The sequence below is a fragment of the Sapajus apella genome, unplaced genomic scaffold (assembly GCF_009761245.1).
Source record: "Sapajus apella isolate SASKATOON/1434 unplaced genomic scaffold, GSC_monkey_1.0 scaffold23, whole genome shotgun sequence".
Taxonomy (NCBI): Eukaryota; Metazoa; Chordata; class Mammalia; order Primates; family Cebidae; genus Sapajus; species Sapajus apella.
The window spans coordinates 1321351-1346574 of record NW_022436963.1 but is presented as its reverse complement, the minus strand read 5'-3'; the positions used below and the strand labels follow the sequence as shown (position 1 = coordinate 1346574).

The following is a 25224-nucleotide window of genomic DNA, read 5'->3' as shown; positions in this document are numbered from 1 at the left end:
GTGAGCTGAAGCTGCAGGGCACTGAGCCTGGCTGTCTGGGGACAGAATGCAGAATCAGGCATCACTGTTCCTAGCAGGGGAGCCAAGTGGTATGTTGGGGTGGAGGGCATCTAGGTCCTCACCAGGCAGCCGTAGGGTGACCACACGATCAAACAGGTTCCTCTCAGCTGTCACCCGGTTCAGCACCTGGTTTAGCAGCTGTGAGGGGGGCAGGAATCCGTTGGTGGAGGGCAGCGTCACCAATGGGGCATCCCCAGGGTCCCACCCTTGTTGCCCAGATGGCCACACCTGTGCAAGACGCCGTAGCAGCATCTCAGAGGTAGGCCGGGTCCAGTCGAGGAATATCTCAGGCACCAGTGTGATGGTCATCTCCAAGACACGCAGCAGGCTGACCGAGAGGTCAAAGCAGGTAGCACATACCTTGAGCTGCCGGCTATCCACAAAGTTCCGCTCCAGGCGCTCAGCAGCCTGCTGGATCTGAGCCACCAACACGTGGGCATGCAGCAGTCAGTGCCTGGCTCTAGCCCAGGACCAGGCCTCGTCCCTTGCACCATCACAAGGCCCCACCACAGCCCACCTCCACCCACAAGTCCCCACCACAGCCCACCTCCTGGATCATGCCAATGAATTCAGAGAAGGCCCAGTTGAGCTGGTTGAGGACGCTGTTGAGGAAGCTGGGCGCCACATCGGGACCCTGCTGCAGGAGATCTGCCATGTGCCGCTGCAGCAGGGTGGAGGGGCAGGGCTCTGCAGGGGGACAGGGAGGCCACAGCATCAGGGACTCCATTGCAGTGGCCTCTGCCTGTTTGCTTCTGTCCTCGCCCATTGGGCCTTTGGTATAAGGACAGAGAGATGGCTCCCTAGGAATGCTCAGGTCATGAAAGCAGAAGACAGGGGACAGCTGTCTTGTAGTTAGGACAAAATCTGTCCCCTCCTTCTACTAGACAAGCCCCAGGCTGTAGCTGTTTCCAGCCCCCACACCGCACTACCCACCCCAGGCCCAGAGCAGCCACACAGCCAGAGCCTGACCTCCAGCAAGTTCTGGGCCACACACCCTTCAGACAGGGTCAGATCTAGACAGGGTGGCTTAGACACTTCCCCATTGGCACCAAGGTCAGCTCCTCCAAGAGCCTACTCTGAGCCCTGCTGCAAACCTGCTGTCCTCTACTGTCCTCTGCCGCCCTTGGCCTGGCCTTGGCATATGGCCGAGGTGGTGGGCACCAAGTCTGGGCTGGCAGGCAGCAGTAACCGGAACCCTCAGCTGCAACTGGCCTGGCACACCTCCCCACCAGCTTGATGCAAATCAATAGTTCCCGCAGCAGCAGGACGGACCTGGCCCCACTGTCGCTCTCCACTTGTAGCTCAGTTCCTCCCTGGAGGCAGGACCAAGGACTTGCTGTGTGACTTAGCACAAGACACTCAGCCTTTCTGGGGACATCCTTCAGACCAAAACACTGCCCACAAGAGCAGAAACACACTATGTGAGCCAAGAAACGCCACCAAAAAGGGTGAGGACAGTGTGTGGTGGGCACTCTGCAAGGGCCAAGCCTAGGGGAAGGTCCTCAGGCTCATGAGATGTTGCTGGACCCTGGAGACCTGGACAGCCTCTGCTCCCAACTAAATGTCCCTTCCTCCAGGAAGCCCCACAAATACCCTCTGGGGACCTAGCCAACCTCCAGTTGGTGCTCCCACTGGATTCAGGTGTCCAGGGCCTAAGCCGAGGCCATGATCTGGCACCAGCAGACAGTGAAAAAGGCACAGAAGGACATGCTGCTGGGACAAGGCTGGAGGTCAGGGAGCTAGCTTAGAGGGCAAGGGACAGAATATTCAGTCTGCATGCGCTGCGGCAGGCTAGTAAGACAGTGCCCACTCTCACCATGTCCCACACAGAGCGTCAGGGCCCAAAGGGCACATGTAGCACTGTGGGCAAGGAGGAGGAGTCCCACCCCGAGCATCCTTGGGCTGAAAGGAAGCAGGGAAAGTGGAAACCTTAGGGGACAGGTAGGGCATATGGGACCCAGCAGGGGAACAGGAGAGGGGCTGGAAAAAGTGGAGAGTCTGAGAGAACCTATGGGTAAGGCCCCCCACTGCCTTGCCCAGGACTCGCCTAACCCAGATACTCACTCTGGAGGCTGGGCAAATTAGCATCCTCAAGTTTGGTTTTCAGCAGATGTGGCAGCCGTGTATAGCGGTATCCAAAGCCACAGCCCTGTGGGAGGTACGGGGGGGGGCAGTGCAGGAGTCAATGGGACAGAGCACCCTCTCCCTCCAGCCAGCCTCAGCTACCTCCTCCAGTCAGGCTTACCCTCCAGAGCCGCACCAGGATCCAGTTGGTCTGGGCCCAGGGCCGCTGTTCATAGGGAGCCAGGAGGTTCCTTACCATGGCAATACGCCTGTGACGGCAGGGAGGGGAGAGACACGGGGTGAGGCTGGGCACAGTGCTCGCAGGCAGGGTGTGTGCCCCTCCAGGCCCCACTCACTGTTCCTCAGGGATTCGCTCCACAGCCCGCAGGGAGTGTGGGTAGCACACGTAGCTGGCCAGGGCCTGCATCAGAGAGTCTCGTATGTCTGTGGGGACAGGCCTTGCCTCAGTAGGGGCTTGGCATGAGCTCTGGCCCCATGCTTCATGCCCACCTGGCCACATTTTTCATAGAAAAAAGCCAACCAGAGGTGCAATCCCGTCCTCCTCCCTCTGTACCCTCTGTAGGCCCCTCACCAGTGCCCACGATGCGTGTGTCTGCAAAGTGTGTGGCAAGAATGGCAGCCAGGCGGGTCAGGGTCTCTTCATAGCCTGCAAGGGTGGGAAGTGAGACATCTTGGCTGGGAGTGGGAGCTCCAGGGGCAGGTGTGTCCCTTGGCAGGTTGGGTGGGCCTGAGTAGCAGGCTCTAGAGCTGGCTCCCAAGGCCAGCATGGACCCAGGGTAGCATCTGGGGACATCGGGCAAGGCATTCACTGGTGGCTGTGGAGGTGCTAAGGCACAGGCTCACTGTGAGGGGAGGACAGGTCCTGGCAGGAGTCCTGACCTGGGCTCAAACCCACCTCAGCACACATACTTGATGAGCAGTGAAAGCTCCCTGGGCACTCATAGCTCTGTCTTTGAAGACAAAGCCTGCACGGAGGCCTGGGGCTGGTCAGGGGTAGGGCCAGGGTCCTGACAGCTCACAGCCTGATCCAGACATACACTGCCATGCCCAGCCTGGAATCAGCAGGCTGCAAGAAGCCTAGGTTCATATGTGGACCCTAGCAGGGCCCCACCCCCTGCTGTGATTTACCAAGACAAACCATTCTGCCCTTGACCAACTGCCACACTTCGTGACCAGTGCCAGGGAGTCAGGGTGCAGGGCCAGCTGGCTGCTGGACCGCGGCAGTTGCTCACAGCACTAGGAAGTGAAAGCCAAGGGGTCTCCACCCGCTGTGTTCCATCTTTTCTGTTTTCCTTCACCAGGGAGCTGTTGGCTCTGTGGCTGCGGGTCCCAGGGCAGGGTGCAAACGTTTGTTTGCTGCAGGGTGAACCACAGAGGAAGCTCCGCCTCCCCTTCCCACCCCTCCCCCACACGGATGTTGTTGCTGAGCCACAGAGGTCACAGACCAGGGCTCCTAGGGCTCACACTAGAGACCCCTTTTCTGCTTCTGCCCCAGCCTGAATGGTTCCATCACCTGGGAGCTCCTCCATGCTGTGCACAGGGCCAAAGTAATTCTTGAGAGCACTGTAGCTGTTGATGGCCACGCTCAGGTAGAACTCGGGCATGAAGGCAAAGAGAGATCCCGTGCGATCGCCGTGCTCAATGGTCCGCAGGCAGACTCGCAGCAGCCAGTAGATGTCCAGCATCTTCTCCTGCAGGAGGCACACGGGTGTGTGCCTCTCACCAGTGGGGTCTTGGGGGCATGGCCTGGCCTGGGGATCAGGAAAGACCTCCCCGGCCTGTGACAGCACAGCTGAGACCTGGATCTCAGGACGCATGAGCACTGGTTCAAGCAGGGCAATCGAGTCCTCGGCAGGCAAGAGGGACGCACTCAGCCTGGAGGGAGCATTACTGAGACCCAGGCCAAAACTCTGATCAGCATATGTGTAAGCAAGTTTTTTGTTTTTATGAGATGGACTCTTGCTCTATCGCCCAGGCTGGAGTGCAGTGACGCCATCTTGGCTCATTGCAACCTCTGCCTTCCAAGTTCAAGTGATTGTCTTGCCTCAGCCTCCCAAGTAGCTGGGACTACAGGTATGTGACACCACACGTGGCTAATTTTTGTATTTCTAGTAGAGATGGGATTTCGCCATGTTGGCCAGGCTGGTCTTGAACTCCTGACCTCAGGTGATCCACCTGCCTCAGCCTGTAAGCAAGTTTGAGGCAATAGGGTGTTGTGACTGGAAGTCTGTGTTGGAAAGCTGCCCCACACAGAAGGGGAAGCAGGGCAAGTGGGGACAGGACAGTGAGGAAGCCACAGTCTTGTCTAGGTCCAAGATGGCAGACAAAGGGACTGGAGGGCCAGGATTGGGTATGCCCTGAAGGGCTGTGGGGACAATGAAAAGGCTGCAGCAAGAATGGGGGTATGTGCTTCTGAGGGTGGTGGGGTCTCCATGGAGTACTAGAGGAGAAGCAGGCCTGGTGCAGGGCAGAGGGGAGTAGACAAGTGGAGTACAAGGTGCATGGGGGTCCCAAAGAGCTGGCAGTGGTAAGCAGGCAGACGAAATTTGATCTGCATTGCAAAGGAGAAGGTGGCGGGAAGGCAGGGGGTGGTGTGACTGGTGGAACAGAGGTCACAGGAAACAGACAAACCCTTCTGAGGGCCCTGCTCCCCACAACGTGGTTTCCACAGAGTCCATGTCAGGGTCTCACGAAGGAGCCCAGGCAAGAATGAGGCCTCAGGCCCCAGCCCAGACCCATAGCACCCGTGTATCTTGGGAGTGTGGCCAGTGCACCTGGGCTTCACACCAGCTCTCTAATGTGCCCTAAAACCTGAGGAACTGAGGAGAAGATGTAAGCAAGCGGTCAGGGGGCGGGTCTGTGGGCACACCTGGGTGGTGACAATCCTGCTGCTACAGAGGGCCAGAGAAGACTGTCTGATGAAGGGATGGCCATGGCTCCATCAGAGCTAAGCCACCAATCCAAGGGAGATGGAAATGTGAGGGCCGGATTGAGATGGGGGCAGACTGAGACCCTGGTGGGACTACTTCAGAGATGGGGAAGAGCCTGTGCTGGGGCGAGACAAAGGGGAAGATGAAGGAGCTAAGACAGAGAAAGAAGAGAATATAACTACGGGCACATGTAAAGTCAAGGCTGGAGCGCAGTGGTGTAATCACAGCTCACTGTAACATGAACTCCTGAGCTCATGTGATCTTCCCACCTCAGCCTCCAGAGTAGCTGGGATTATAGATATGTGTAGCCATGCCCAGCTAATTAATTTTTTTGTTTTTAGAGATGGGTTGCCCAGGCTGGTCATGAACTCCTAGCTTCAAGTCACAAAATGCTGGTTTACAGGAGTGAGTCTTTCCACAAATAATGGAAGAACCGCAATTAGAAAAACACAAGTGAGTTAGTGCTGAAGTTGCAGAGAATGAAGGCAGTTCAACATAATAAACACCAAACATGAAAAGCCTCCATCTAACATCACACTCAGTGGTAACAGACTATAATCTCTCCCTCCCTCCCTCAGACCAGGAACAAGACAAGTGTGCCACTTTCTCTACTTCTGCTCAGCATCATCCTAGAAATCTCAGCCAGAACAACTAAGCATGAAAATGAAAGGAAACCACACTGGAAAGGATGAAGTAAAATTATCTCTGTTCACAGACATGATTTTACAAGTAGAAAACCCTAAAGATGCACACACATAAAACCCCAACTAGGATTAATAAATAAATTCAGCAAAATTGCAGGATATGGCCAGGCACAGTGGCTCAAGCCTGTAATCCCAGCACTTTTGGAGGCGGAGGCAGGTGGATCACCTGAGGTCAGGAGTTTGAGACCAACCTAGCCAACATGGTGAAACCCCATCTCTTTTAAAAATACAAAAATTAGCTCGGGGCGGTGGTGGGCATTTGTAATCCCAGCTACTTGGGAAGCTGAGGCAGGGAATCGCTTGAACCCAGAAGGCAGAGGCTGCAGGGAGCTGAGATTATGCCACTGCACTACAGCCTGGGTGACAGAGAGAGACTCTGTCTCAAACAAACAAAAAAATTGCAGGACACAAAAATCATTATGCAAAAATGAACAATCTGAAAAGAAATCCAGAAAATAATTCCATTTACAATAGGATCAAAAAGAATAAAATACATAGGAAGACATTTAACCAAGGAAACAAAAGACTTGAAACTGACTGGGTGCAGTGGCTCACGTCTGTAATCCCAGCACTTTGGGAGGCTGAGGTGGGCACATCATGAGGTCAGAAGTTCGAAACCAGCCTGGCCAATATAGTGAAGCCCCGCCTCTACTAAAAATACAAAAATTCACTGAGTGTGGTGGCACACGCCTATAGTTCCAGCTACTTGGGAGGCTGAGGCAGGAGAATCGCTTGAACCCGGGAGGTGGAGGTTGCAGTGAGCTGAGACTGTACCATTGCACTCCAGTGTAGGTGACAGAGTGAGACTCCGTCTCAAAAAAAAAAAAAAAGACTTGAAGCTATACTGAAAATTACAAAATGTTGCTGAAAGAAATTAAAGATCTAAATGGAAAGCAATCCTGTGTTCATGAACTGTTAACATTGTTAAGATATCAACACCGCCAAACGAAATCTACAGATTCATGCAACCCCTATCAGAAGCCCAATGGTGTTTTCTGCAGAAACAGAAATACCCATGTAAAAATTAATTTGGAATTTCAAAGGACCTCAAGTAGCCAAAACAATCTTGAAAAACAATAAAGTTGGAGGTCTCGCTTCCTGATTTCAAAACTTATAGCAGGCTGGGTGTGGTGGCTCATGCCTGTAATCCCAGCACTTTGGCCAAGGCGGGTGGATCACCTGTGGTCAGGAGTTTGAGACCAGCCTGGCCAACATGGTAAAAACCCATCTCTACTAAAAATACAAACCTTAGTTGAGTGTTGTGGCGCATGCCTATAGTCCCAGCTACTCAAGAGGTTGAGGTGGCAGTATCACTTGAACCTGGGAGGCGGAGGTTGCAGTGAGCCAAGATCCTGCCACTGCACTCCAGCCTGGGTGATGGAGTGAGACTCCCTCTCAAACAAAAAAAAAAAAAAAAAAAAAAAAAAAACACCCACAAATGATCAATAAGTGAATATAAAGGTACTATTTTGCTATAATATCACTAATCATTAGGAAAATGCAAATCAGAACCACAACAAGGTACCATATCCTACCAATTAGGATTTACTATTAAAAAAGCAGAAATTGGCTGGGCGCAGTGGCTCATGCCTGTAATCCCAGCACTTTGGGAAGCCGAGGCAGGCAGATCACGAGGTTAGGCGATCGAGACCATCCTGGCCGACATGGTGAAACCCCATCTCTAAAATGAATAAATAAAATTAAGTTAAAAAATAAAGAGAGAAAAAGCAGAAATGCTTGATTATAGGTGGTTCATCCTATAATCCCAGCACTTTGGGAGGCTGAGGCAGGAGGATTGCTTAAACTCAGGAGTTTGACAACTGGGCAACATAGTAAGACCCTGCCTCCACCAAAAAAGGACAGAAAAATAAGTGTTGCAAAGGATACGTATGGAGAAACTGGAACCCTCATGCACTACTGGCGAGAATGTAACATGGTAGAGCCGCTGTAGAAACAATATGGTAGTTTCCAAAAAAACTGAAAAACAGAATTGGCCAGGCATGGTGGTTCACATCTATAATCCCAGCACTTTGGGAGGCCAAAATCGGTGGATCACCTGAGGTCAGGAGTTCAAGACCAGTCTGACTAACATGGCAAAACTACTAAAAATACAAAAATTAGCCGTGCATGGGGGTACATGCCTGTAGTCCTAGCTACTCAGGGGGCTGAGACAGGAGAATCACTTGAACCCAGGATGTGACGGTTGCAGTGAACTGAGATCGTGCCATTGCACTCCAGCCCGGGCGACAGAGCAAGATTGTCTCAAAAATAAAAATAAAAACCAGAATTACCATATGATACAGCAATTCCACTTCTGCGTATATAACCAAAGGAATTGAAATTAGGGTCTCAAAGAGATCTTTGCACACCCATGTTCATTACACCATTGTTCACAGTAGCCCAAAGCAGAAGCAACCCAAGCATTCCTCGACAAGGAACTGTACACATGAAATGTGGTGTCCGTACAACGGACTATTCAGCCTCAAAAACGAGTACGTTCTGACACGTACTATAACGTGAATGAACTTCAAGGACGTTACACTAATGCCAGACACAAAAGAACAAATAGTGTATGATTCTTCCTAGATGAGGTGCTTAGAGTAGTCAAATTCATAGAGACAGAAAGTAGGATGGTGGTTGCCAGGGCTGGGGGAAGGGAGGACAGGACGTTTTGTTTAATGGGCACAGAGTAACAGTTTTGCAAGATGAAATGATTCTGGAGATTGGCTATATGACAATGTGAATAGACTTAACACTTAAAGATGGGCGGGGGCCACGCATGGTGGCTCATGCCTGTTATCCCAGCACTTTGGGAGGCCAAGGCGGGGGGAATCACACGAGGCCAGCTGGGCCAACACAGTAGACCCCATCTCTACTAAAAAATACAAAAACTAGCCAGGCGCAGTGGCACACCTATAATCCCATGAGAACTGTGTGAACCCAGGAAATAGAGATTGCAGTGAGCCAAGATCATGCCATTGCACTCCAGCCTGGTCAACAGAGTAAGACTCTGTCTCAAAAAAAGAAAAAGCTAAGATGGTAAATTTTACGTCATACGTATTTTAGCATAACTAAAAAAAAGGCAGTGAGATGAGAAAGTGAGGGTCTCCAGAAGGCAGTATGGGAGAGGGCAGCCAAACTGCTGAGGGAGGTGGGCAAGCAGGAAACCTTGGGGCAGGAGGGAGAGGAAGTTCCCCCGTCCTGGGGCAGTAAGCACAGTCATCCAGGGTAACAAGAGAGCCAGGAGTGGGAAAAGGGCAGAGGTGGTTTGGGTTTTGCAGAGAAGCCATCAGAAGAAACAGCAAGCAGAGATGATAGAGATAGGGACACCAAGGGCCTTGATCACCCAGTCATGCAGGGTGCCCAAGAAGACAGCAGATGCCCAGACACTGGCACCTGAAGAGAGCCTCAGGGCACTCACTGGTAGGGGAGAGATGCCAGCAGGGGCAAGGAGAGGAAATGAGTCCAGAGGGTCTGAGGCCGGGGGTGAAACTCCAGGTCACATCAGGAGTGCCCTATCCATCTGTTTGTCCATCCATGTATCCCACCAGGCTGAGTGTCCTGGGAGGGCAGGGACTCGTCTTTCTGGTTTATTACCATGTGTGTGCCCCTAGTGTCCCGGACGGCACCTGGCACACACCAGGTTTTGGGTGCATGCTATTGAATGAATGAGCAAGTGAATCAGTGAGTGAGTGAGGACCAAGCCAGTGGCCTTGGGGTGGTAATGAGTGAGACAGAGGCAGATGCAGAGGGTGGGGTGTGGCTCCCTGAAAGACTGCAGAGCCCCTGATGCACTCATGAGAGAGGAGGGGGGCTGAGAAACTGGGAAGAGGCGGGAGCAGGTGAGGCAGACAGTCAGAGCTTGTTCCTTGAAGGACAGGTCTGTGAGGTGTACTGGACGTCCAGAAACAGTGCTTCCTCAGTTCACGGGGCATGAGGGGTACAGGGGACATGGCATGGGGTGACAGATTCTGAAGTGTCGGAAGGGACATGTGTGTGCCAGAGGCCTGAAAGGGCAGGTGCACCAAGGATCCTGGCATAACCTTGCCCGACCTGTGGTCAGACAGTGAGGTCGTGGCAGGGCAGCTGCAGTCCCGGCTCACCTGGGAGTAGACAGTGGCGTGGACCCAGGCAAGACGGCGGCTCAGGTGGTCCAGCTTTTCTGAGAAAACCTTCTGGCTCTTGGTCAACTCTGCAAAAATGTCCTTCCTCTGGTACCCAAGGGGAAAGGAGGACAATCAAGAAATGGCCCCATGCCCAGCTCCACCCTAACCCGGCAGGCAGACTAGGAAGGGCCCTACTAGTGCCTGGAGCAGGCAAGGGATTGGGCTCCATTTTTCAAAACGCTGCTCTGCCACTGACCCTCTGGTGACCCTGAACCAGCCTCAGAACAGGGCCATGGTGGTCCCTGCAGGACATGGAAGTGAGGCCCAGCTGGAGGTCTGTGAGACCCTGGCTAGAGCACCCAGGGACCTGATGCCAGAACTGCTGCTCCTGCAGCTGCCAGGCCCAAGGATCTGCTGACAGGCGGGGGGTGGGTGAGAGCTGCCAGGGAAGCTCGGCCTGGACACACCGGGCCACACTTCCCAGGCCAGGACAGCTACAGCAGAAGGCTCTGGAGGGTGCAGCAGAGCCAGGCCCCGCTTCCTGCTGACTCTGCAAGTGGCCGAGGAAGCACTCAGGGTCAATGCATAATTGATGAGGAGAGTGGGTGTGCTTCAGCACTTAGTGGGCCTGGGGAGTGGGGGACGCCTAGGCACAGGCCACACTGGAGATGGGTGCCAGGCCCTGCTGCCAGCCCAACTCTCTCTGGCGTGCTATGGCCAGGGCTAGGGCGGGGACGAGGAGAACTGCGGGCAGCCCCCAGAACTAGACTTCATCTGTGGTTGCCTGCGATCTGAAGTAAGCAAGCTGCCCCCACCCAAGACTGCCTGTGGGCATTACCCGCTCAGGGCACCGGTGGAGCTTGTCCTCTGTGTCCCTCAGAGCCACTGCGTATTCATTCACATCATCGGAGACACCCACCATCTACAGCACGGGACCACATGTCCAGAGTGCCCCTTGGGTACTTCATCCAGGCTTCTTCAGACCCAGTCTAGACCCCAACCCTGCCAAGGTCCCAACCTTAGGCCCAGGGCTGCCCCGTTCCCACAACAGTCAGCAGGACAGACTGAAGCAGCAGAAGCAGAAACCAGCCCTGCTGAAGCATGTGCTCCCGTGCACGGTCATGCACAGGCAGCCCTGTGGGCCCATATGGACACAGGCACACACATACACACACACAACCAAACACACACAACACCCCCACCGAATGCAGGGCCCAAGAGTGTGCGACCTTGCCCAGCTGCTGGTGCACGCTGAGGTTGTACATCATGACCACCCCATCCAGGACTTCCAGCAGCGAGTTCTCGGTGAGGGGCTGCTCAGGCTCCTCGGGGGGCCGCCCCAGCAGCAGGCCCTCGTTCCAGTGGCTGCCTTCAACTGGAGAGCCAGGGAGGGCAGGGTCAAGGCAGGGCCGTCCCAGCTCTCCTGAGCCTGCCTTGCAGCAGGAGAGGGAATCCTCTCCCGTTCCTGTGCCCCAGGAGGGACCCTCGGGAAGCCTATGGGGGCAGGGATGGGGTGGAGGGCAAGGCCCGCAGTGCCAGGACCTATTTCTGTGGCATCGATCTCCTGCCCTCAGAGTGTGCTTCCTGCACTCCTGGGATGCTGCCGGACCACAGGGTTGGGAGGGCATGGAGTGTATCTTGGCTTTGCCCAGGGTGGGGGTTGTACACGGTCAAGGAGTCCTTTGGGGCCCTGTCTGACCCCACCCGGCACCTACTGTCCTCACGGGTCCTCTGCTCCACGCTCAGCGTGCGGACCTTCACTTTCTCCGAGGTGCTAAGAGGACGCCGTGGGGTCATGAGGCTCACGGCTGCTGTGCTGAGGAAGCGGTTGGCTCGGCCCAAGGTTGGAGAACTGAGCCAGCTGGGCCGGGGCAGGGGTAGTGACCCCCCAACAGCCAGGGCCTGCATGGGGCGCTGCAGTGAAGAAAGGACGCCAGGACCAGGGCTGGTTCAGGGTTCCCTTGGTCCATGGGGTTGGGGAATCGCGAGGAAGGGTCCATGCCTCCACCCACATCGAGAGACCAGCTTTGGAAGCAAGGTCATCTGGGAGGAAGAGCAGGAGGATTCTCAGGCCAATGGTTGCATGAGCGGCCATGGTGAGAGAGCCCAGAAGGCTAGGCAGTAGGCCTCGCAGAGCCCAGTTTAGCACCGTGTCTGCCCTTTGCCCCTCTGTCTGGTGAGAGGCCCCTTGCCTACATGGAGGGGGGTGGCCCTGGATGAGACACCTGCAAACACGATAAAGAAAAAGCCCAAGCAAAGCCCCCCACCAGCCCCCACTGTGGCACCTGGGCCATAGATGGGGCTGGCTCCTCATCCTCGTCCAGGTCATCCATGGTGGCTGCCTGGAGCTCCAGTGGGTCGATCACAATGTTGGCTTTGGAAGCAAGGTCATCTGGGAGGAAGAGCAGGGGGGTTCTCAGGCCAGTGGTAGCATGAGGGGCCACCGTGGAAGTGCCCAGGACGGTGAGAAAGCCCAGCAGGCTTGGCAGTAGGCCTCGCAGAGCCCAGTTTAGCACGGTGTCTGCCCCTCACCCCTCCGCCGCCTCCACTCAGCCTTGTCTCTGCATCTCCCGGGCCCCCTGTCTAGCCACCACTCAGTAGCAGGAGGCCTTCCCCATCACACCCTTCCTGCAGGTCCCTGTCTTTGTTTCCCAGGACCTCCTACTCTCCAGAGCCTCCCCCACTCTCTGACTACTCCATAAACAAAAGGAGCTTCCAGGGCCGCTTCATTCTGGGCACTCCCTGGGGGAGCCAAGCCTTGTCCCAGGCTCATCCCCACTTCTATGCTGACAGCTGACCCCGCCTTCACTGCCTCCAGTGCAGGCCTTGCTCCCAGCTAAATGTGCTGTGTCCAACGCAGAATTGTCATCTTCAGAATTGTCATCTTCGCCGCCTCCTGCAGCCCCTCTCCCTCATGATGCCCCATCAACACAACCTCTGGCAGAAAGCCTGGAGTCATCCTGACTCCTCTCCTCCACCTGTGCCTTCCCCTACCTCCCTGGGGCAGGCCCTTATCTCCTGTGTGTGGACACCTAGACTCCTGTCCCTCAGCCTGCACTCCAGTGTCCACACTGTGGCAGCCAGACAGAGGTTCTGACCACACAGACCCACCCTCATGCCTGGCTCAGGGCCTTGCTCTGTCTGTGCCCTCAGCCTTGCACCAGAGCAGCTTGCGCTCATCCCTGAAGGCAGCTCTGGCAGCACCTGCATGCCCCACCCACACCTCACCAAGATCCCTGGTCCCCTGCCAGGCACACCTGACCCCTATGGTGGGGGTGCTGGAGGGAAGGAGAAGCTGCCCAGATGTGTGGTGGGCAGATCAGCATCTTCCTGCTTGAGTAGGTAAAGGGACTTGGGCACCCTCTAGTGGGCACAGGATGGCTCAGCACTCATAGCAGAGCAGGCTCAGGGGCCATCCCCCACCTGGCCCCAGACTTCCTCCCTGCCCACAGGCCTGCACACACCTTTGAGGGTCTTCCGCAGGTGGGAGAGGAGGCCCCCCAGGCGCTGCAGGTCAAAGTAGTCCACCTTGCCATTATAGAAAACCTGGGGAGGGATGTAGGCCTCTGCGAGGAGTGAAGAGGCCGGGCCAGTGGTCAGGTCCCAGCAGGAAGACCCTCCCCACAGCCCTCACCTCTAGTCTGGCCTAGCACAGCCTGGGAATTCTGGCCTTGGCTACCCACTCACCCTGGCAGACAGAGGAACCAGAACCCAGACTTCCCCTTCCTCCTCTCCACCTCTGCTATTTCAGGTCAGAGCCAGCAGCTGCACAATTTGGGGTGATAGGGGCACTCATGGTAGCCGTTCACTCGGGAGAAGCAGAGGCCCAGCCCCAGCCTTGTGGGATATCCTGCAATCCAGGGCAGGTAAGGCTCCCACTGACCCTTGGGGACTCAAACACAAGGCCCCCCCCCACCCACCCAAGGCAGCCCTATAAAGGACTGCACAGAGAAATGGAGGGCAAGGACCTCCAAGGGAAAGAGCCCATAACGGTAGGCACCCATGGGACAGTCGGAGCAAACACAGGATTGGCTGGCCTGGGGTGCGGGGCTCTTGCTGCCCCAGTGGAGAAGCCATCTATGGCTTCAACTAGGCAGGATGCTGGGGACAGCTCCCTGCAGCCCCCAGCCTCAGCTCAACACTCTGTACTAACACTAGAGGCTACCCTATGCCTGGCTCTATCCAGCCTCACTGACCTGGGGTTCCAGTGCCACTCACCCTCACTGTAGGAAGCATGGGGACTGGAAGCCTTGTACTCATCCCAATAGTATCGCAGGGCAGAGATCAGTCGGTGTAAGAAGCAGACCATGTACTCGGGGGGGCAGAGCATGGGCATGTTCTGTGGGTACCAGGCAGAAAACATGCATTGGTGCCAGCCCAGTGACTCACCCATTCCTCATCCAAGGCCCTGTCCAAGGGTTGTGGGTTGAGCGGGGAGGGAAAAGCAGCAGAGAAAAGCTCAGGGCTAGGCAGGGATGAGGCAGCCCGAAGGGTGCTAGGTGCTGAGGGCGTGGCCTGTGCGGTGCAGCCAGGGGTCCACAGGGGGCTGGCCCAAAGGACACCTACCCCACGGCCGCTGGCATTTTCCTGCAGAAACTTGCGAAACTTGGTCAGGAATATGTACCTAGAAGCTTCGCCCTTTGAGGGAAGGAAAAGTGAGGCTGTGCTGAGCTGAGAATGCAGGCCCAGACTGGGCTGGCTCAGTGCTGCACCTTCCCCTGGCCCCTGCCATGGGAACCAGAGCCAGTCCCCACCCTCTAGGTCTTAAGGCCCAGTGCAGCATCCCTCCCCACAGAGCCCCACCCAGGGGCCTGGGAGTCACTCACCCCGTTGCCATCTTTATTGTCCAGCAGCAGCTTCAGGATCTGGACCTGTAGTTCTTCCACCACTGGGGGTGAGGTGAGGAACACGGCCCTCAGGCTCCAGGGGATGGGGTGCAGGCTTGGGTCAGAACTCCACCACCAGGGTTCCCCGAGTCCCACCTAGGCATGGGCACCTCCAAGCACCCTCACGTGCACATACACCTCCTACCCTACCCCGTGCCCAAGGAGGGCCAACCTTCAATGCGCTTCTTGAGCCGCTGGCAGCCCCGTTCGTAGGCTCGCCGACGCAGCCGCTCCTCTGCTGTCTCCTCCTTCATCTCCGTGTTCTCTTTGCCCTATGCAGGGGTAGAGGAAGGAAGACAGCAGGGTCACCCGGGACCTAGACAGGCCTACTTCACACAGAACACCCATGCTAGTTGCCCGGTGGCCAGGCACCCAGGCCAGCCCTTGCCATGACCTCTGTCCATCCTACTGGGGGTGCACTCACCTCCTTACTGGAGCGGTGGGGCCACCAGGTGGTGGGAATGAGCTCCTGCAGGCCAGCTTCCTCCACACGCAAGGGGCTCTTGATGTAAAAGAACACGACGGAGCGGAGCACGTCGAAGCTGGCGGGTGTCAAGGCAGGGCTCTGCTCGCCAAAGGGCAGTCCGCACACCCTCGAGTCCTTCCCGGAGCCCATCCCCAGATGTGCCTACCGCATCTCTCCCACCACCACAGGGGCCATCGCTGCTATGTGTCTGACCTCCAGGGCATGCTCCCTGACAAAAGGCTGTGGCTGTGAAGCCCACCAAGTCCAGTACCCAGCAAGTGCATGACAAGGGCTTGTCACAGGAACAGATGACCATGGGACAAGCTGGAGAGAGGGCCCGGTGGCTTCTTCTCATGCCCCAACTCTGACCTCTGTGTCTCCCAACTTTGTGTCTGCCTCCTGGAGGTTGGAAGACCCCAGACCAAGAAGACGGCTACAAGCTCAGGCTTCCCAGCCAGGGGCTTAGAACTAGGCTCTTTCCCATTTATGCAGTTCACAGTATTTCTGGGAAGCAGGAAGAGCTGCCTCCTTAAAGAAGATCTTGCAGGAATCCCCACTGTGAAACATGGACAAAAGTGCTGGCTATGGCTGAAGAGGGCAGGCCCTGTGGCTCCTCCCACACCTCCATAAAGCCCAAGTCTGTAGTCATTCGGAAGCCCCTGACTAGGCTGGCTGGCCAGGCTCAGTCCTTTGCTCTCCCTTCCTTGCTCTGTAGAGAAAGTGCCACATGTGGGGCAGCTCTAGTCCTCCTGATCCTACCAGGATCCCTGGCCTGATGGACACTCCCCTTCCTGGCCTCTGCTGAGCCCAGAGGGCACCCCATGTCTGGCCTGCCTGGCAGCACGGGGAGGATACAGGACGTTGCTAAGCAGAAACTTGCGGGACTTCTCATGCCTCAGGATGGCGATCGTGAGCCGTAGGTAATGGATCTGTGGAGAGGGGGTGTTCAGAGTGGACGGGGGAGTTCCAGGGGGGCCAGGACAGGGGCAGGTGCTCCCACCTGTAGGCCCAGGTCTGGGACGATGGGTGAGAACCGGTACAGCCGAAGCAGAGACATCATCAACTGCTTGAGGCAATCTTGTACCTCATAGTCCTAGGGGAGAGATGCCAGGGCAGCCATGTTTGGGGCCTTTTCCAAGACTCTCCCCATATCTTCCCAAGCCCAGTGAAGACTGACAGCCAGCCCTGAGGCCTGAGGTCAGGAGCCTTACCTCCATGAAGAGCCACAAGAGGTCCAGGACCTGGTGCACCACGGACTGTGCTTGTGCGCGTGTGCCCTTCTCCACGATGCCCAGCAGGAAGCTCATGAGCACAGCCTCCACCAGGTACACCTTGCGCTGCACCAAGGCCAGGCACTGGTGAGGCGGTGGCCTTCCACTCTGGTCAAGGCACCCCTGCCCTGGCATATGGCAGAGGCCACGCCGAGGGCTCCAGCCTCAGGCATAGGGCCTTGAGCCACTTGAGCAACACCAAACATAAGATGAGCCCTTCCAGGTTCTGACTGAGGGACAAGAAAGCCATTGCCCCATGGCTCCTCTAGGGCTTGGCACACGCAGTTTCCTTGGCCTGTGATGTTATTACCCTTCAGTCTTCTTTCCAGGACATCCCCTGATGCCCTTGGCTGGCAATGTCCCTGTTTCCCTGGGGGACCAACTTTGAGGTCTGAGGGCCCTGGTCACATGGGGCTCCCGCCAGGTGATGCTACGGGCACCTCAGCACCGCAGCCCCTAGTGAGGACACATCTACATGGGTGTGTCTGGCAAGGCCTGCCTCCTCCCCTCCCAATGCCGCTCACCAGGAGCGGTGCAAAGCGATGGAAGATGTGGGCCAGTGTGAGGAGGACAGTGGGCTGGCCCCGCAACCGCCACTCGGAGCTCTCCCTGTCCAACAGCTGCCCTTCCTGTGTGGAGCGGGAGGAGGGAGAAGTATGAGGGGCAGGAGGCTATGGAAGGCCCCCAGCCCGCCTGGTCCAGACCAGCTCACCATGGGGTCCAGCTCCACACTCAGCACTGCCCGGAAGCAGCCCAGCAACCTCTGTGCCCGCACCAGGTCAGCACTAGGTGGGTCCTGCAGGGGCCGGTAGCCCGCCACTGGGTAGGTGCCACAGAGTTAAGCCACCAACGCCTTATCTATGGCTCAGACATGCCCACTATCCCTCCCCACTGACAACCCTGAGGGGCCTGGTCTCTAAGGCAGGGCTGGTTTACATCACAACTCACCTACTTATTCTTCCTAGGGAGGACACTTCAAGTTCCTCATCTGTTAATGGAGACAAGGGCACCCAACCAACCAGGCTGCTGTGAGGAAAGTTGTCTCCCACTCACTCTGTAGCAGCCAGGGCCTGCCACCAGCCCACCACAACCCTGGGATAGGGAGCCCCTCATCCCAGTTTCCCCAAGAGCTTCTGCGCAGCCCACAGCCATCTTCCCAAAATGATATCGCAGAGGACGGCTGCCAAAGTTGAAGGCCACGGACTCCTTGAAAGAAAGGCTGATGGCTGGGAAGTAGGCCATGCCCAGGCCCCTGGATAGGTTCTCGAAGGCAGTGCCCAGTGATACACCATTCCTGGGGGAGAAAGGTGGGTCTGTGAGCCAGTGCTAAGAAGTATATGCCTGCCCACGCTCAGGCTATCAACCTCCACCTGGCCCCTTACAGGGCCCAGGAGGTGGGGCAGTCTGGGGAGGCTCCAGAGGCCAGGCCTGTGCATAGAGATAGGAAACTCACAGACAGAAAGACAGCGTGCCATCATCCAGGTCGATTAGACAGCTCACGATGTCCCCCGCTGCCCATGCCTGCCACGAGAGGAGGCCTCATAGAGGCACAGAAGCCCAGCGGCTTGCTGGCTCTGCACCCCAGCTGTGTTTCCAGAACCACCCAGTGGAGACAGTCTACAAGGACAATGGACCTGGGTCCCTGACCCTTCCCTGGTGCCCTATAGTCCCTTATGGCTGCCCAGTGGCTCCAAATAAGTTGTAGTGACAGTCATGGGATGGATGACCCACAGGGGGCTTGGCTCTCACCTTGCCGTAATTCGTTGTGGTCACGTTCCACTTGCGCACACGGTTGCCATCATAGGCATAGGAGTTGTGTGTATCTCCAACCCCCTCCTAGGGAGGAACTGCCTGTGAGGTCCCTGGTGAGGCAGACAGGGGCTGGACCAGAGCCCACCAATCACCAGCCTTGGACCCATATGGCTCTAGAGAAGGGAACAAATGATCTAAGGGAAAGAGTAAGGGGTATTCTCTGAGCTGGGGTGCCTGGGATGGGGTGGGACATGTTTCTTCTCCAGAGGGCAGTCCAGGTTAGGGTCCTGGGCAGGTCTGAGGGGCTCCGGAGCCCTGATAAGGCCTGTGGCAGAAGCTCTCCTTGGGCCCAGGGAGGCGTCCCCTCCCCCACATGTACCTCCTGGTTGAAGCGGCAGCTGATGGTGCACCAGCCAATCTGCATGAGCCCCTGGGAGGAGATGAGGACCTCGTAGACCCATTTCCCTGGAAAGAGCTGAGTTAGGCCCACAAGGTGGACAAAGACTGCTTCCTGCCTCAAGCCTGGGCCCTCAAACTTTCTCCCAACTACCTGGGCCACAGCAGAGTAGGGTCTCACCTTTGTACACGCATGTGGTAGAGCGGATGGTGCCAAAGTTGCTGTGTCCAATCACCTGGGTGAAGAAGAGGGATGGTAGGCTTCCTCCCAGGTACACAGGGCATCTCCCCAGGGGGAAAAGACCCCATCCCCAACTGAGCCAGCCCTGCTGGTATTTGCCTTCGGTAGCCAACACTGCACTGTGCCTGAAGACAGTGGGAGGGGGCAGGCCTGTATCAGGAGGGATCCAGAGCCAGGGGAAAGATGAGAGAGGGGCCATGCTCAGAAGGGCTGGGAACTGAGGCCACATCAAGACTGTTTCAGGGCTTTGGTGGGAGAGTCTGAGGACTGAGAACACAACAGTCTGGGGCCACATCAGGACATGTTTTTGGCTGCAGCCTCATCAAGATGAGAGACTAGGGCCACATCAGGAGGAGCCTGGGGCTGTCAGAAGGGGCTGGATCTGCGTCTCCACACCTCACCCTCACTCACCCCCAGCAGGTCATCATCTACCAGGAGAAGCCCCTCGAAGCCGCCTGTGTGATCCAGGACCACAGTGGATGGGCCAAGCCGCCCTTCAACCTGTCCTGAAAAGGGGAGGGGGGTCAGGCAGGGCAGAGTGTCTGACAGGACGCATAGGGAGTCCTGAGCTCACCAGACATCTCCAGGACCTCTCAACCCCACTCCAGAGGCGGCCACATACCCTGGCTTTCCTCTTCTTCATCGTCCACCTGTAGCAGCAGGTCCAAATGTTCTGGCAGGTTCTGGAAGTTCAGGGGTTTCCTGGGGAGAGTGAGAGGCTGCCAGGGGTCCACAAGTCCTTGAAATCAGCCAGATGACACTAAATACCATCCCTTCCCCTGAGCTCAGAGGAGGGCTGCCTAGACTCCAGAGAAAGAGTTGTGCCCCGTCTTTGACTCTGGCATTTGGGAGGTCAGAAGGTTGGATTCTATGCTAAACTCAAAAGTATAACCAGTCCAGGCTGGGCGTGGTGGCTCATGCCTATAATATGAGCACTTTGGGAGGCTGAAGTGGGTAAATCACTTGAGGTCAGAAGTTTGAGACCAGCCTGGCCAACATGGTAAGACCCCATCTCCACAAAAAATACAAAAATTAGCTGGGTGTGGTGGCACATATGTGTCATCCCAGCTACTTGGGAGGCTGAGGCAGGAGAACTGCTTGAACCTTGGGGGACAGAGGTTGTAGTGAGCCAAGATCGTGTCACTGCACTTCAGCCTGGGCGACAAGAGTGAGACTCCATTCCCCTCCCCCCAAAAAGTATAACCAGTCCAATTTGGTGTACCTCAGGAATGTTAAAAAAAAAATAGGGGCCAGGTGCAGTGGCTCACACCTGTAATCCCAGCACTTTGGGAGGCCAAGGTGGGTGGATCATCAGGTCAGCAGTTCAAGACCAGCCTGGCCAACATAGTGAAACCCCACCTCTACCAGAAACACAAAAAATAGCCAGGAGTGGTGGCATGTGCCTGTCTGTAATCCCAGCTACTCGGGAGGCTGAAGGAGGAGAATTGCTTGAAACCAGGAGGCAGAGGTTGTAGTGAGCCAAGATCACACCACTGGAGTATAGCCTGGGCAACAGAGCAAGACTCCACCTCAAAAAAGAAAAAAAAAAGTAGCCCTCTTTAAGTCTTAATTCCTTCAACTGTAAAAATGGAATAATGGCTTATGTCAGAGATGCTGTCAAGATCCCAGGGAATACACATGATGCCAGCCTAGCACATAACCTGCCCACTCTCAATGGTGCCTGTGTTGATGATGTCCGGAAGAAGGCTGGGAGAAATGTTGGTTCCCAAAGTGGTCAGTACCAAGGCCACCTAGTCCAGCCCTTGCCCCTAGGCCTGTGGTTCCTTTGGGGCAGATTCCAGTCTCACCACCACCCATCCAGGGGAGTCTGTGTTGAATGAGACATGTCCTGGAAGTATGAAAGGCTCGGCCCCCTGAGCTGCTGGCTGGCTCTGTCCATAAATGGTCAGTAGAGCACATGTCCCACCTATCCGAGCCAAAGGAGCTGGGAAAAATCTATCTGGGTGGCCCCTCATCCTTTCAACACACATGCCTAGAGGGAAACTGGTGCTATCTAATGCCAGTCAGCGCTGTCCTGAGCTCAGCTGCTAAGAATAGCAGGGAGTGAGGTGGTGGTAACCAGCAGGACTCAGGCAGAACAGAGGCCCATTACACACCTGGATCCAGCCCACAGACTGCCACCACCTGCTCTTCCACCTTTAATGCCAGTTCCTGCCCTACTCATCGCACAAATAGAAGCCTCTGGAAGGGGACAAAGATGGGACAAAGCACCCTGACAAGGTAGCCACTACCCAGGCTCAGGGACCACATATTCCCCCAGTGTAAGCCACTCCCAGCCCTGAGCTGTATGAGCAGAGATGCACAAAGGCCCCTTCCCACTCCTGCTCAGTCCCAGGCCAAGACCAGGTGGTGGCTATGCAGTCGGGGTGCTCAGCTAGCAGCACAGAAGGCTAAAGCCAACCCCATCTCTGAATACGCCAGTGGGCCCAAGGATAAAGAAGCCTTCCTTAAAAGCAGTTCTAGGCCAAGCATGGTGGCTCACACCTGTAATCTCAGCACTTTGGGAGGCTGAGGTGGGAGAATCACTTGAGCCCAGGGGTTTGAGCCCGGCCTGGGTGACATAGTAAGACCCTGTCTTAAAAAAAAAAAAAAAATTAGCTGGTTGCTGTGGCATGTGCTTGTGGTCCCACTTATGTGGGAGGCTGAAATGGGAGGATTCCTCGAGCCTGGGTCTTTGAGGTTACAGTGAGCTATGATTATGTCACTGCATTCCAGCCTGGGTGACCTAGCGAGATCCTGTCTCAAAAGAAAACAAAAGTTCTTAACAGGCCTATACTTGGGACAGCTACTCTTATACCTGACCCCAAAAGTTGTGTGCCTGATCCCTGAGAGCAGACTGCACTTATCTGTGGCTAGTCGGCCTGAGAAAGCTGCCACTGAGTGCCTGCAGCACTGCCCATTTGGCCAAGACCAGCAATTTGCCTGATCTTTTTGGGTCTCCTAGTTCCCAGCTCAGTGCCTTGCATCTCCACAACCACTGACTGATGGCCTTACCACCTGCTCTCTCTCCTGGCGGCCACAGCAGCAGCAGGACCATCTCTGGTATCACATGAGGTAGGGATCAGATGGCCCTGGGAACAGGCCAGGACAGAGTATGAGGTGGGGGTGGGCAGGAACCTTCTGCAAGCAGGAACTTTCTGACCACCCCAGCTGCTTAAATAGAACAGGTAATGATGCTGCCTTTTGGACCTGCCTAAAGAGCAGAGGTTGTGAAAGACATAATAGCTAAGGCTGCTGACGGGGTGAGAGACAGGGACAACTGTGCCTCACTGCACACTGCAGGGAGGGAGAACCTACTTGAGCCTTTGAAAAAATAATCTGGCAACAATCTTTTTTTTTTTTTTTTTTTTTGAAACTGAGTCTCACACAGTCGCCCAGGCTGGAGTGCAGTGGTGTGATCTTGGCTCACGGCAACCCCCATCTCCCGGGTTCAAGCAATTCTCCCATCTCAGCCTCCTGAGTAGCTGGGATTACAGGCAGCCGCCATCATGCCAGGCTAATTTTTGTATTCTTAGTAGAGACGGGGTTTCACCATGTTGGCCAGACTGATCTTGAACTCCTGACCTCATATGTCCACCTTGGCCTCTCAAAGTCCTGGGATTACAGGCGTGAGCCACTGCACCTGGCCCTCTGGCAACAGTCTTAAAAGTGACTGCAGTTCAAGCACTCTAGCCACATGACTCCAGCCCTGGGCATCCTCACAGCATTTTACAAAAGCAAAAGTGTTTCCAAACTAGGGCAGTTGTATAGGCCACAGCAGACCCCGGCCCTAAAGATGCTCAATAAAATAAATTGATAATGTGGAAAAATACTCATAGGATAACATTTGATGATACAAATGGATGCAAATTTCTATAAACTGGTGGAAGCGAGGGACATGTCCATTACCTTGATGGTAGTGACAGTTTCATGGGTTATATGTATGTTAACACTTATCAAATTGTACACTTTAAATATGTGTAGTTTATTGTACATTCATCATAGCTCAATAAAAATGTTTTAAGAAAAGAAGGTGACAATTTTTTTTAAAAGTTTTCTATACAGCATAATTTGAACTACATACATTATGAAATAAAGAAAACAGACATGAAGTTAAAAAGCTTCCGCACAGCAAAGGAAACAGTCAACAAAGTGAAGAGACAGCCCACAAATGGGATTGCAAACTACTCGTCTGACAAGGGATTAATAACCAGAATATATAAAGAGCTCAAACTCTATAGGAAAAAAAAACTAGTAATTTCTATCAAAAGATGGGCAAAAAAAATACAAACAGACATTTCTCAAGTGAAGACATACAAATGGCAAACAGGCATATGAAAAGGTATTAAACTCTCAACATCAAAGAAATGTAAATCAAAACTACAATGAGATATCATCTCACCCCAGTTAAAAAGGCCTTTATCCAAAAGACAGGCAATAACAAATGCTGGTGAGAATGTGGAACAAAGGAATCCTTGTACACTGTTAGTAGGAATGTAAATTATAATAGTACAATCACTATCAAGAACAGTTTGGAGGTTCCTCAAAAAACTGAAAATTGCCCGGGTATGTGGCTCATGCCTGAAATCGCAGCGCTTTGGGACGTGGAGGTGGGAGGATCAGCTGAGACCAGGAGTGAGAGACCAGCCTGGCCAACATGGTGAAATCCTGTCTTTACTGAAAATACAAAAAATAACCGGGCATGGTGGGAGGCAGCTGTAATCCTAGCTACTTGGGAGGCTGAGACAGGAGAATCGCTTGAACTCAGGAGGCGGAGGTTGCAGTGAGCCTAGATCATGCCATTGCAATACAGCCTGGGTAACAGGATCAAAACTCTGTCTCAAAAAAACTTAAAACTTGAGCTACCATATGATCCAGCAATCCCACTGCTGGGTATATATCTGAAAGAGGGGAAATCAGTACATTGAAGAGATAGCTGTACTCCCATGTTTGTTGCAGCACTGTTCAAACAGCTAAGGCTTGGAAGCAATCTAAGTTTCCATTAGCAGATGAATAAAGAAAGAAAACATGGCCGGGCGAGGTGGCTCACGTCTGTAATCCCAGCACTTTGGGAGGCCGAGGTGTCAGATCACGAGGCCAGGAGATCAAGACCATCCCAGCCAACATGGTAAAACTCCGTCTCTACTAAAAATAAAAAAAATTAGCTGGGCATGGTTGTGCATGCCTGTAGTCCCAGCTACTTGGTGGGAGGCTGAGGCAGGAGAATATTGCTTGAATCCAGGAGGCAGATATTGCAGTGGGCTGAGATTGTGCCACTGCACTACATACAGCCTGGGCAACAGTGCAAGACTCTGTCTCAAAAAAAAAAAAAAAAAAAAGAAAGAAAGAAAGAAAACATGGTACATATATACAAGGGAGTACTATCCAGCCATAAAAAAGAATGAGATCTGCCGGGCGCAGTGGCTCAAGCCTGTAATCCTAGCACTTTGGGAGGCCGAAGCAAGTGGATCACGAGGTCAAGAGATCGAGACTATCCTGATCAACATGGTGAAACCCCGTCTCTACTAAAAATATAAAACATTAGCTGGGCATGGTGGCGTATGCCTGTAGTCCCAGCTACTCGGGAGGTTGAGGCAGGAGAATTGCCTAAACCCAGGAGACAGAGGTTGCGATGAGCCGAGACGGTGCCATTGCACTACAGCCTGGGTAACAAGAGCAAAACTCCGTCTCAAAAAAAAAGAATGAGATCCTACCACTTGCCATAATACGGATGGAACTGGAGGTCATTATGTTAAGCGAAATAAGCCAGGCAGAAAAAGACAAACATTGCATATTATCACTTATTTGTGAGAGCTAAAAATTAAAACAATTGAACTCATAGAGGCAAAGTACTGAATGGTTACCAGAGGCTTGAAAGGGTAGTATAGGGCTTGTGGAGAGGTGGGGACGGCTAATGGGTACAAAAATATAGAATTAATAAGACCTAATATTTGCTAGCCAAAGAAAGTGACTATAATAAATAATAATCGTACATTTAAAAATAACTACAAGAGTATAACTGAATTGTTTATAGCACAAAGGACAAATGCGTGAGGAGATGGATACCCCATTTACCATGATGTGATTATTATGCATTGCATGCCTGTATCAAAGTATCTCATGTACCCCACAAATATATATACTTACTACATACTCACAAAAATTAAAAATTTAACACAAAGAAAGAAAACAGAAAAGAATTACATTCGAATGGTCATGTTAGAATAACAAGATAGCAGGTGCTTTTCCTTCTTTTTTTTGAGACAGGGTCTTGCTCTGTCAGCCAGGCTAGAGTGCAGTGGCATGCAGAGGCCAGCTCACTGCAGG

The 25224-nt window shown here is 54.2% G+C and overlaps 1 protein-coding gene and 1 long non-coding RNA gene across 9 annotated transcripts in view; one reads left to right on the top strand and one right to left on the bottom strand.

Moving 5' to 3' along the window:
* The window catches only part of RNF123 (ring finger protein 123), a 34112-nt gene that overhangs the window by 5817 nt on the left and 3071 nt on the right, over positions 1-25224 (bottom strand). For 5 of the 8 annotated variants that reach the window (XM_032289844.1, XM_032289851.1, XM_032289843.1 and 2 more), the window contains 31 exons: positions 19520-19599; positions 19309-19403; positions 18838-18892; positions 18640-18725; positions 18258-18344; positions 17962-18029; positions 17677-17802; positions 17221-17335; positions 17033-17137; positions 16449-16574; positions 16238-16330; positions 16093-16166; positions 15196-15313; positions 14944-15043; positions 14712-14773; positions 14452-14523; positions 14104-14224; positions 13350-13451; positions 12171-12277; positions 11601-11799; positions 11115-11260; positions 10724-10807; positions 9883-9990; positions 3659-3896; positions 2717-2791; positions 2481-2568; positions 2306-2393; positions 2125-2209; positions 608-747; positions 289-477; positions 123-198 (listed from right to left, as the gene is read on the bottom strand). In XM_032289844.1, the coding sequence (XP_032145735.1) occupies positions 123-198; positions 289-477; positions 608-747; positions 2125-2209; positions 2306-2393; positions 2481-2568; positions 2717-2791; positions 3659-3896; positions 9883-9990; positions 10724-10807; positions 11115-11260; positions 11601-11799; positions 12171-12277; positions 13350-13451; positions 14104-14224; positions 14452-14523; positions 14712-14773; positions 14944-15043; positions 15196-15313; positions 16093-16166; positions 16238-16330; positions 16449-16574; positions 17033-17137; positions 17221-17335; positions 17677-17802; positions 17962-18029; positions 18258-18344; positions 18640-18725; positions 18838-18892; positions 19309-19403; positions 19520-19599 (3308 nt within the window). Of the gene's footprint in view, positions 1-122; positions 199-288; positions 478-607; positions 748-2124; positions 2210-2305; positions 2394-2480; positions 2569-2716; positions 2792-3658; positions 3897-9882; positions 9991-10723; positions 10808-11114; positions 11261-11600; positions 11800-12170; positions 12278-13349; positions 13452-14103; positions 14225-14451; positions 14524-14711; positions 14774-14943; positions 15044-15195; positions 15314-16092; positions 16167-16237; positions 16331-16448; positions 16575-17032; positions 17138-17220; positions 17336-17676; positions 17803-17961; positions 18030-18257; positions 18345-18639; positions 18726-18837; positions 18893-19308; positions 19404-19519; positions 19637-25224 lie in introns of all 8 variants that reach the window. The other 3 variants (XM_032289846.1, XM_032289847.1, XM_032289850.1) reach the window with 3 other exon arrangements.
* Positions 4720-24878, top strand: LOC116559304. Its single transcript, XR_004272416.1, has 3 exons — positions 4720-4733; positions 8402-8404; positions 24799-24878. It is a non-coding gene; the product is annotated as an uncharacterized LOC116559304 (long non-coding RNA).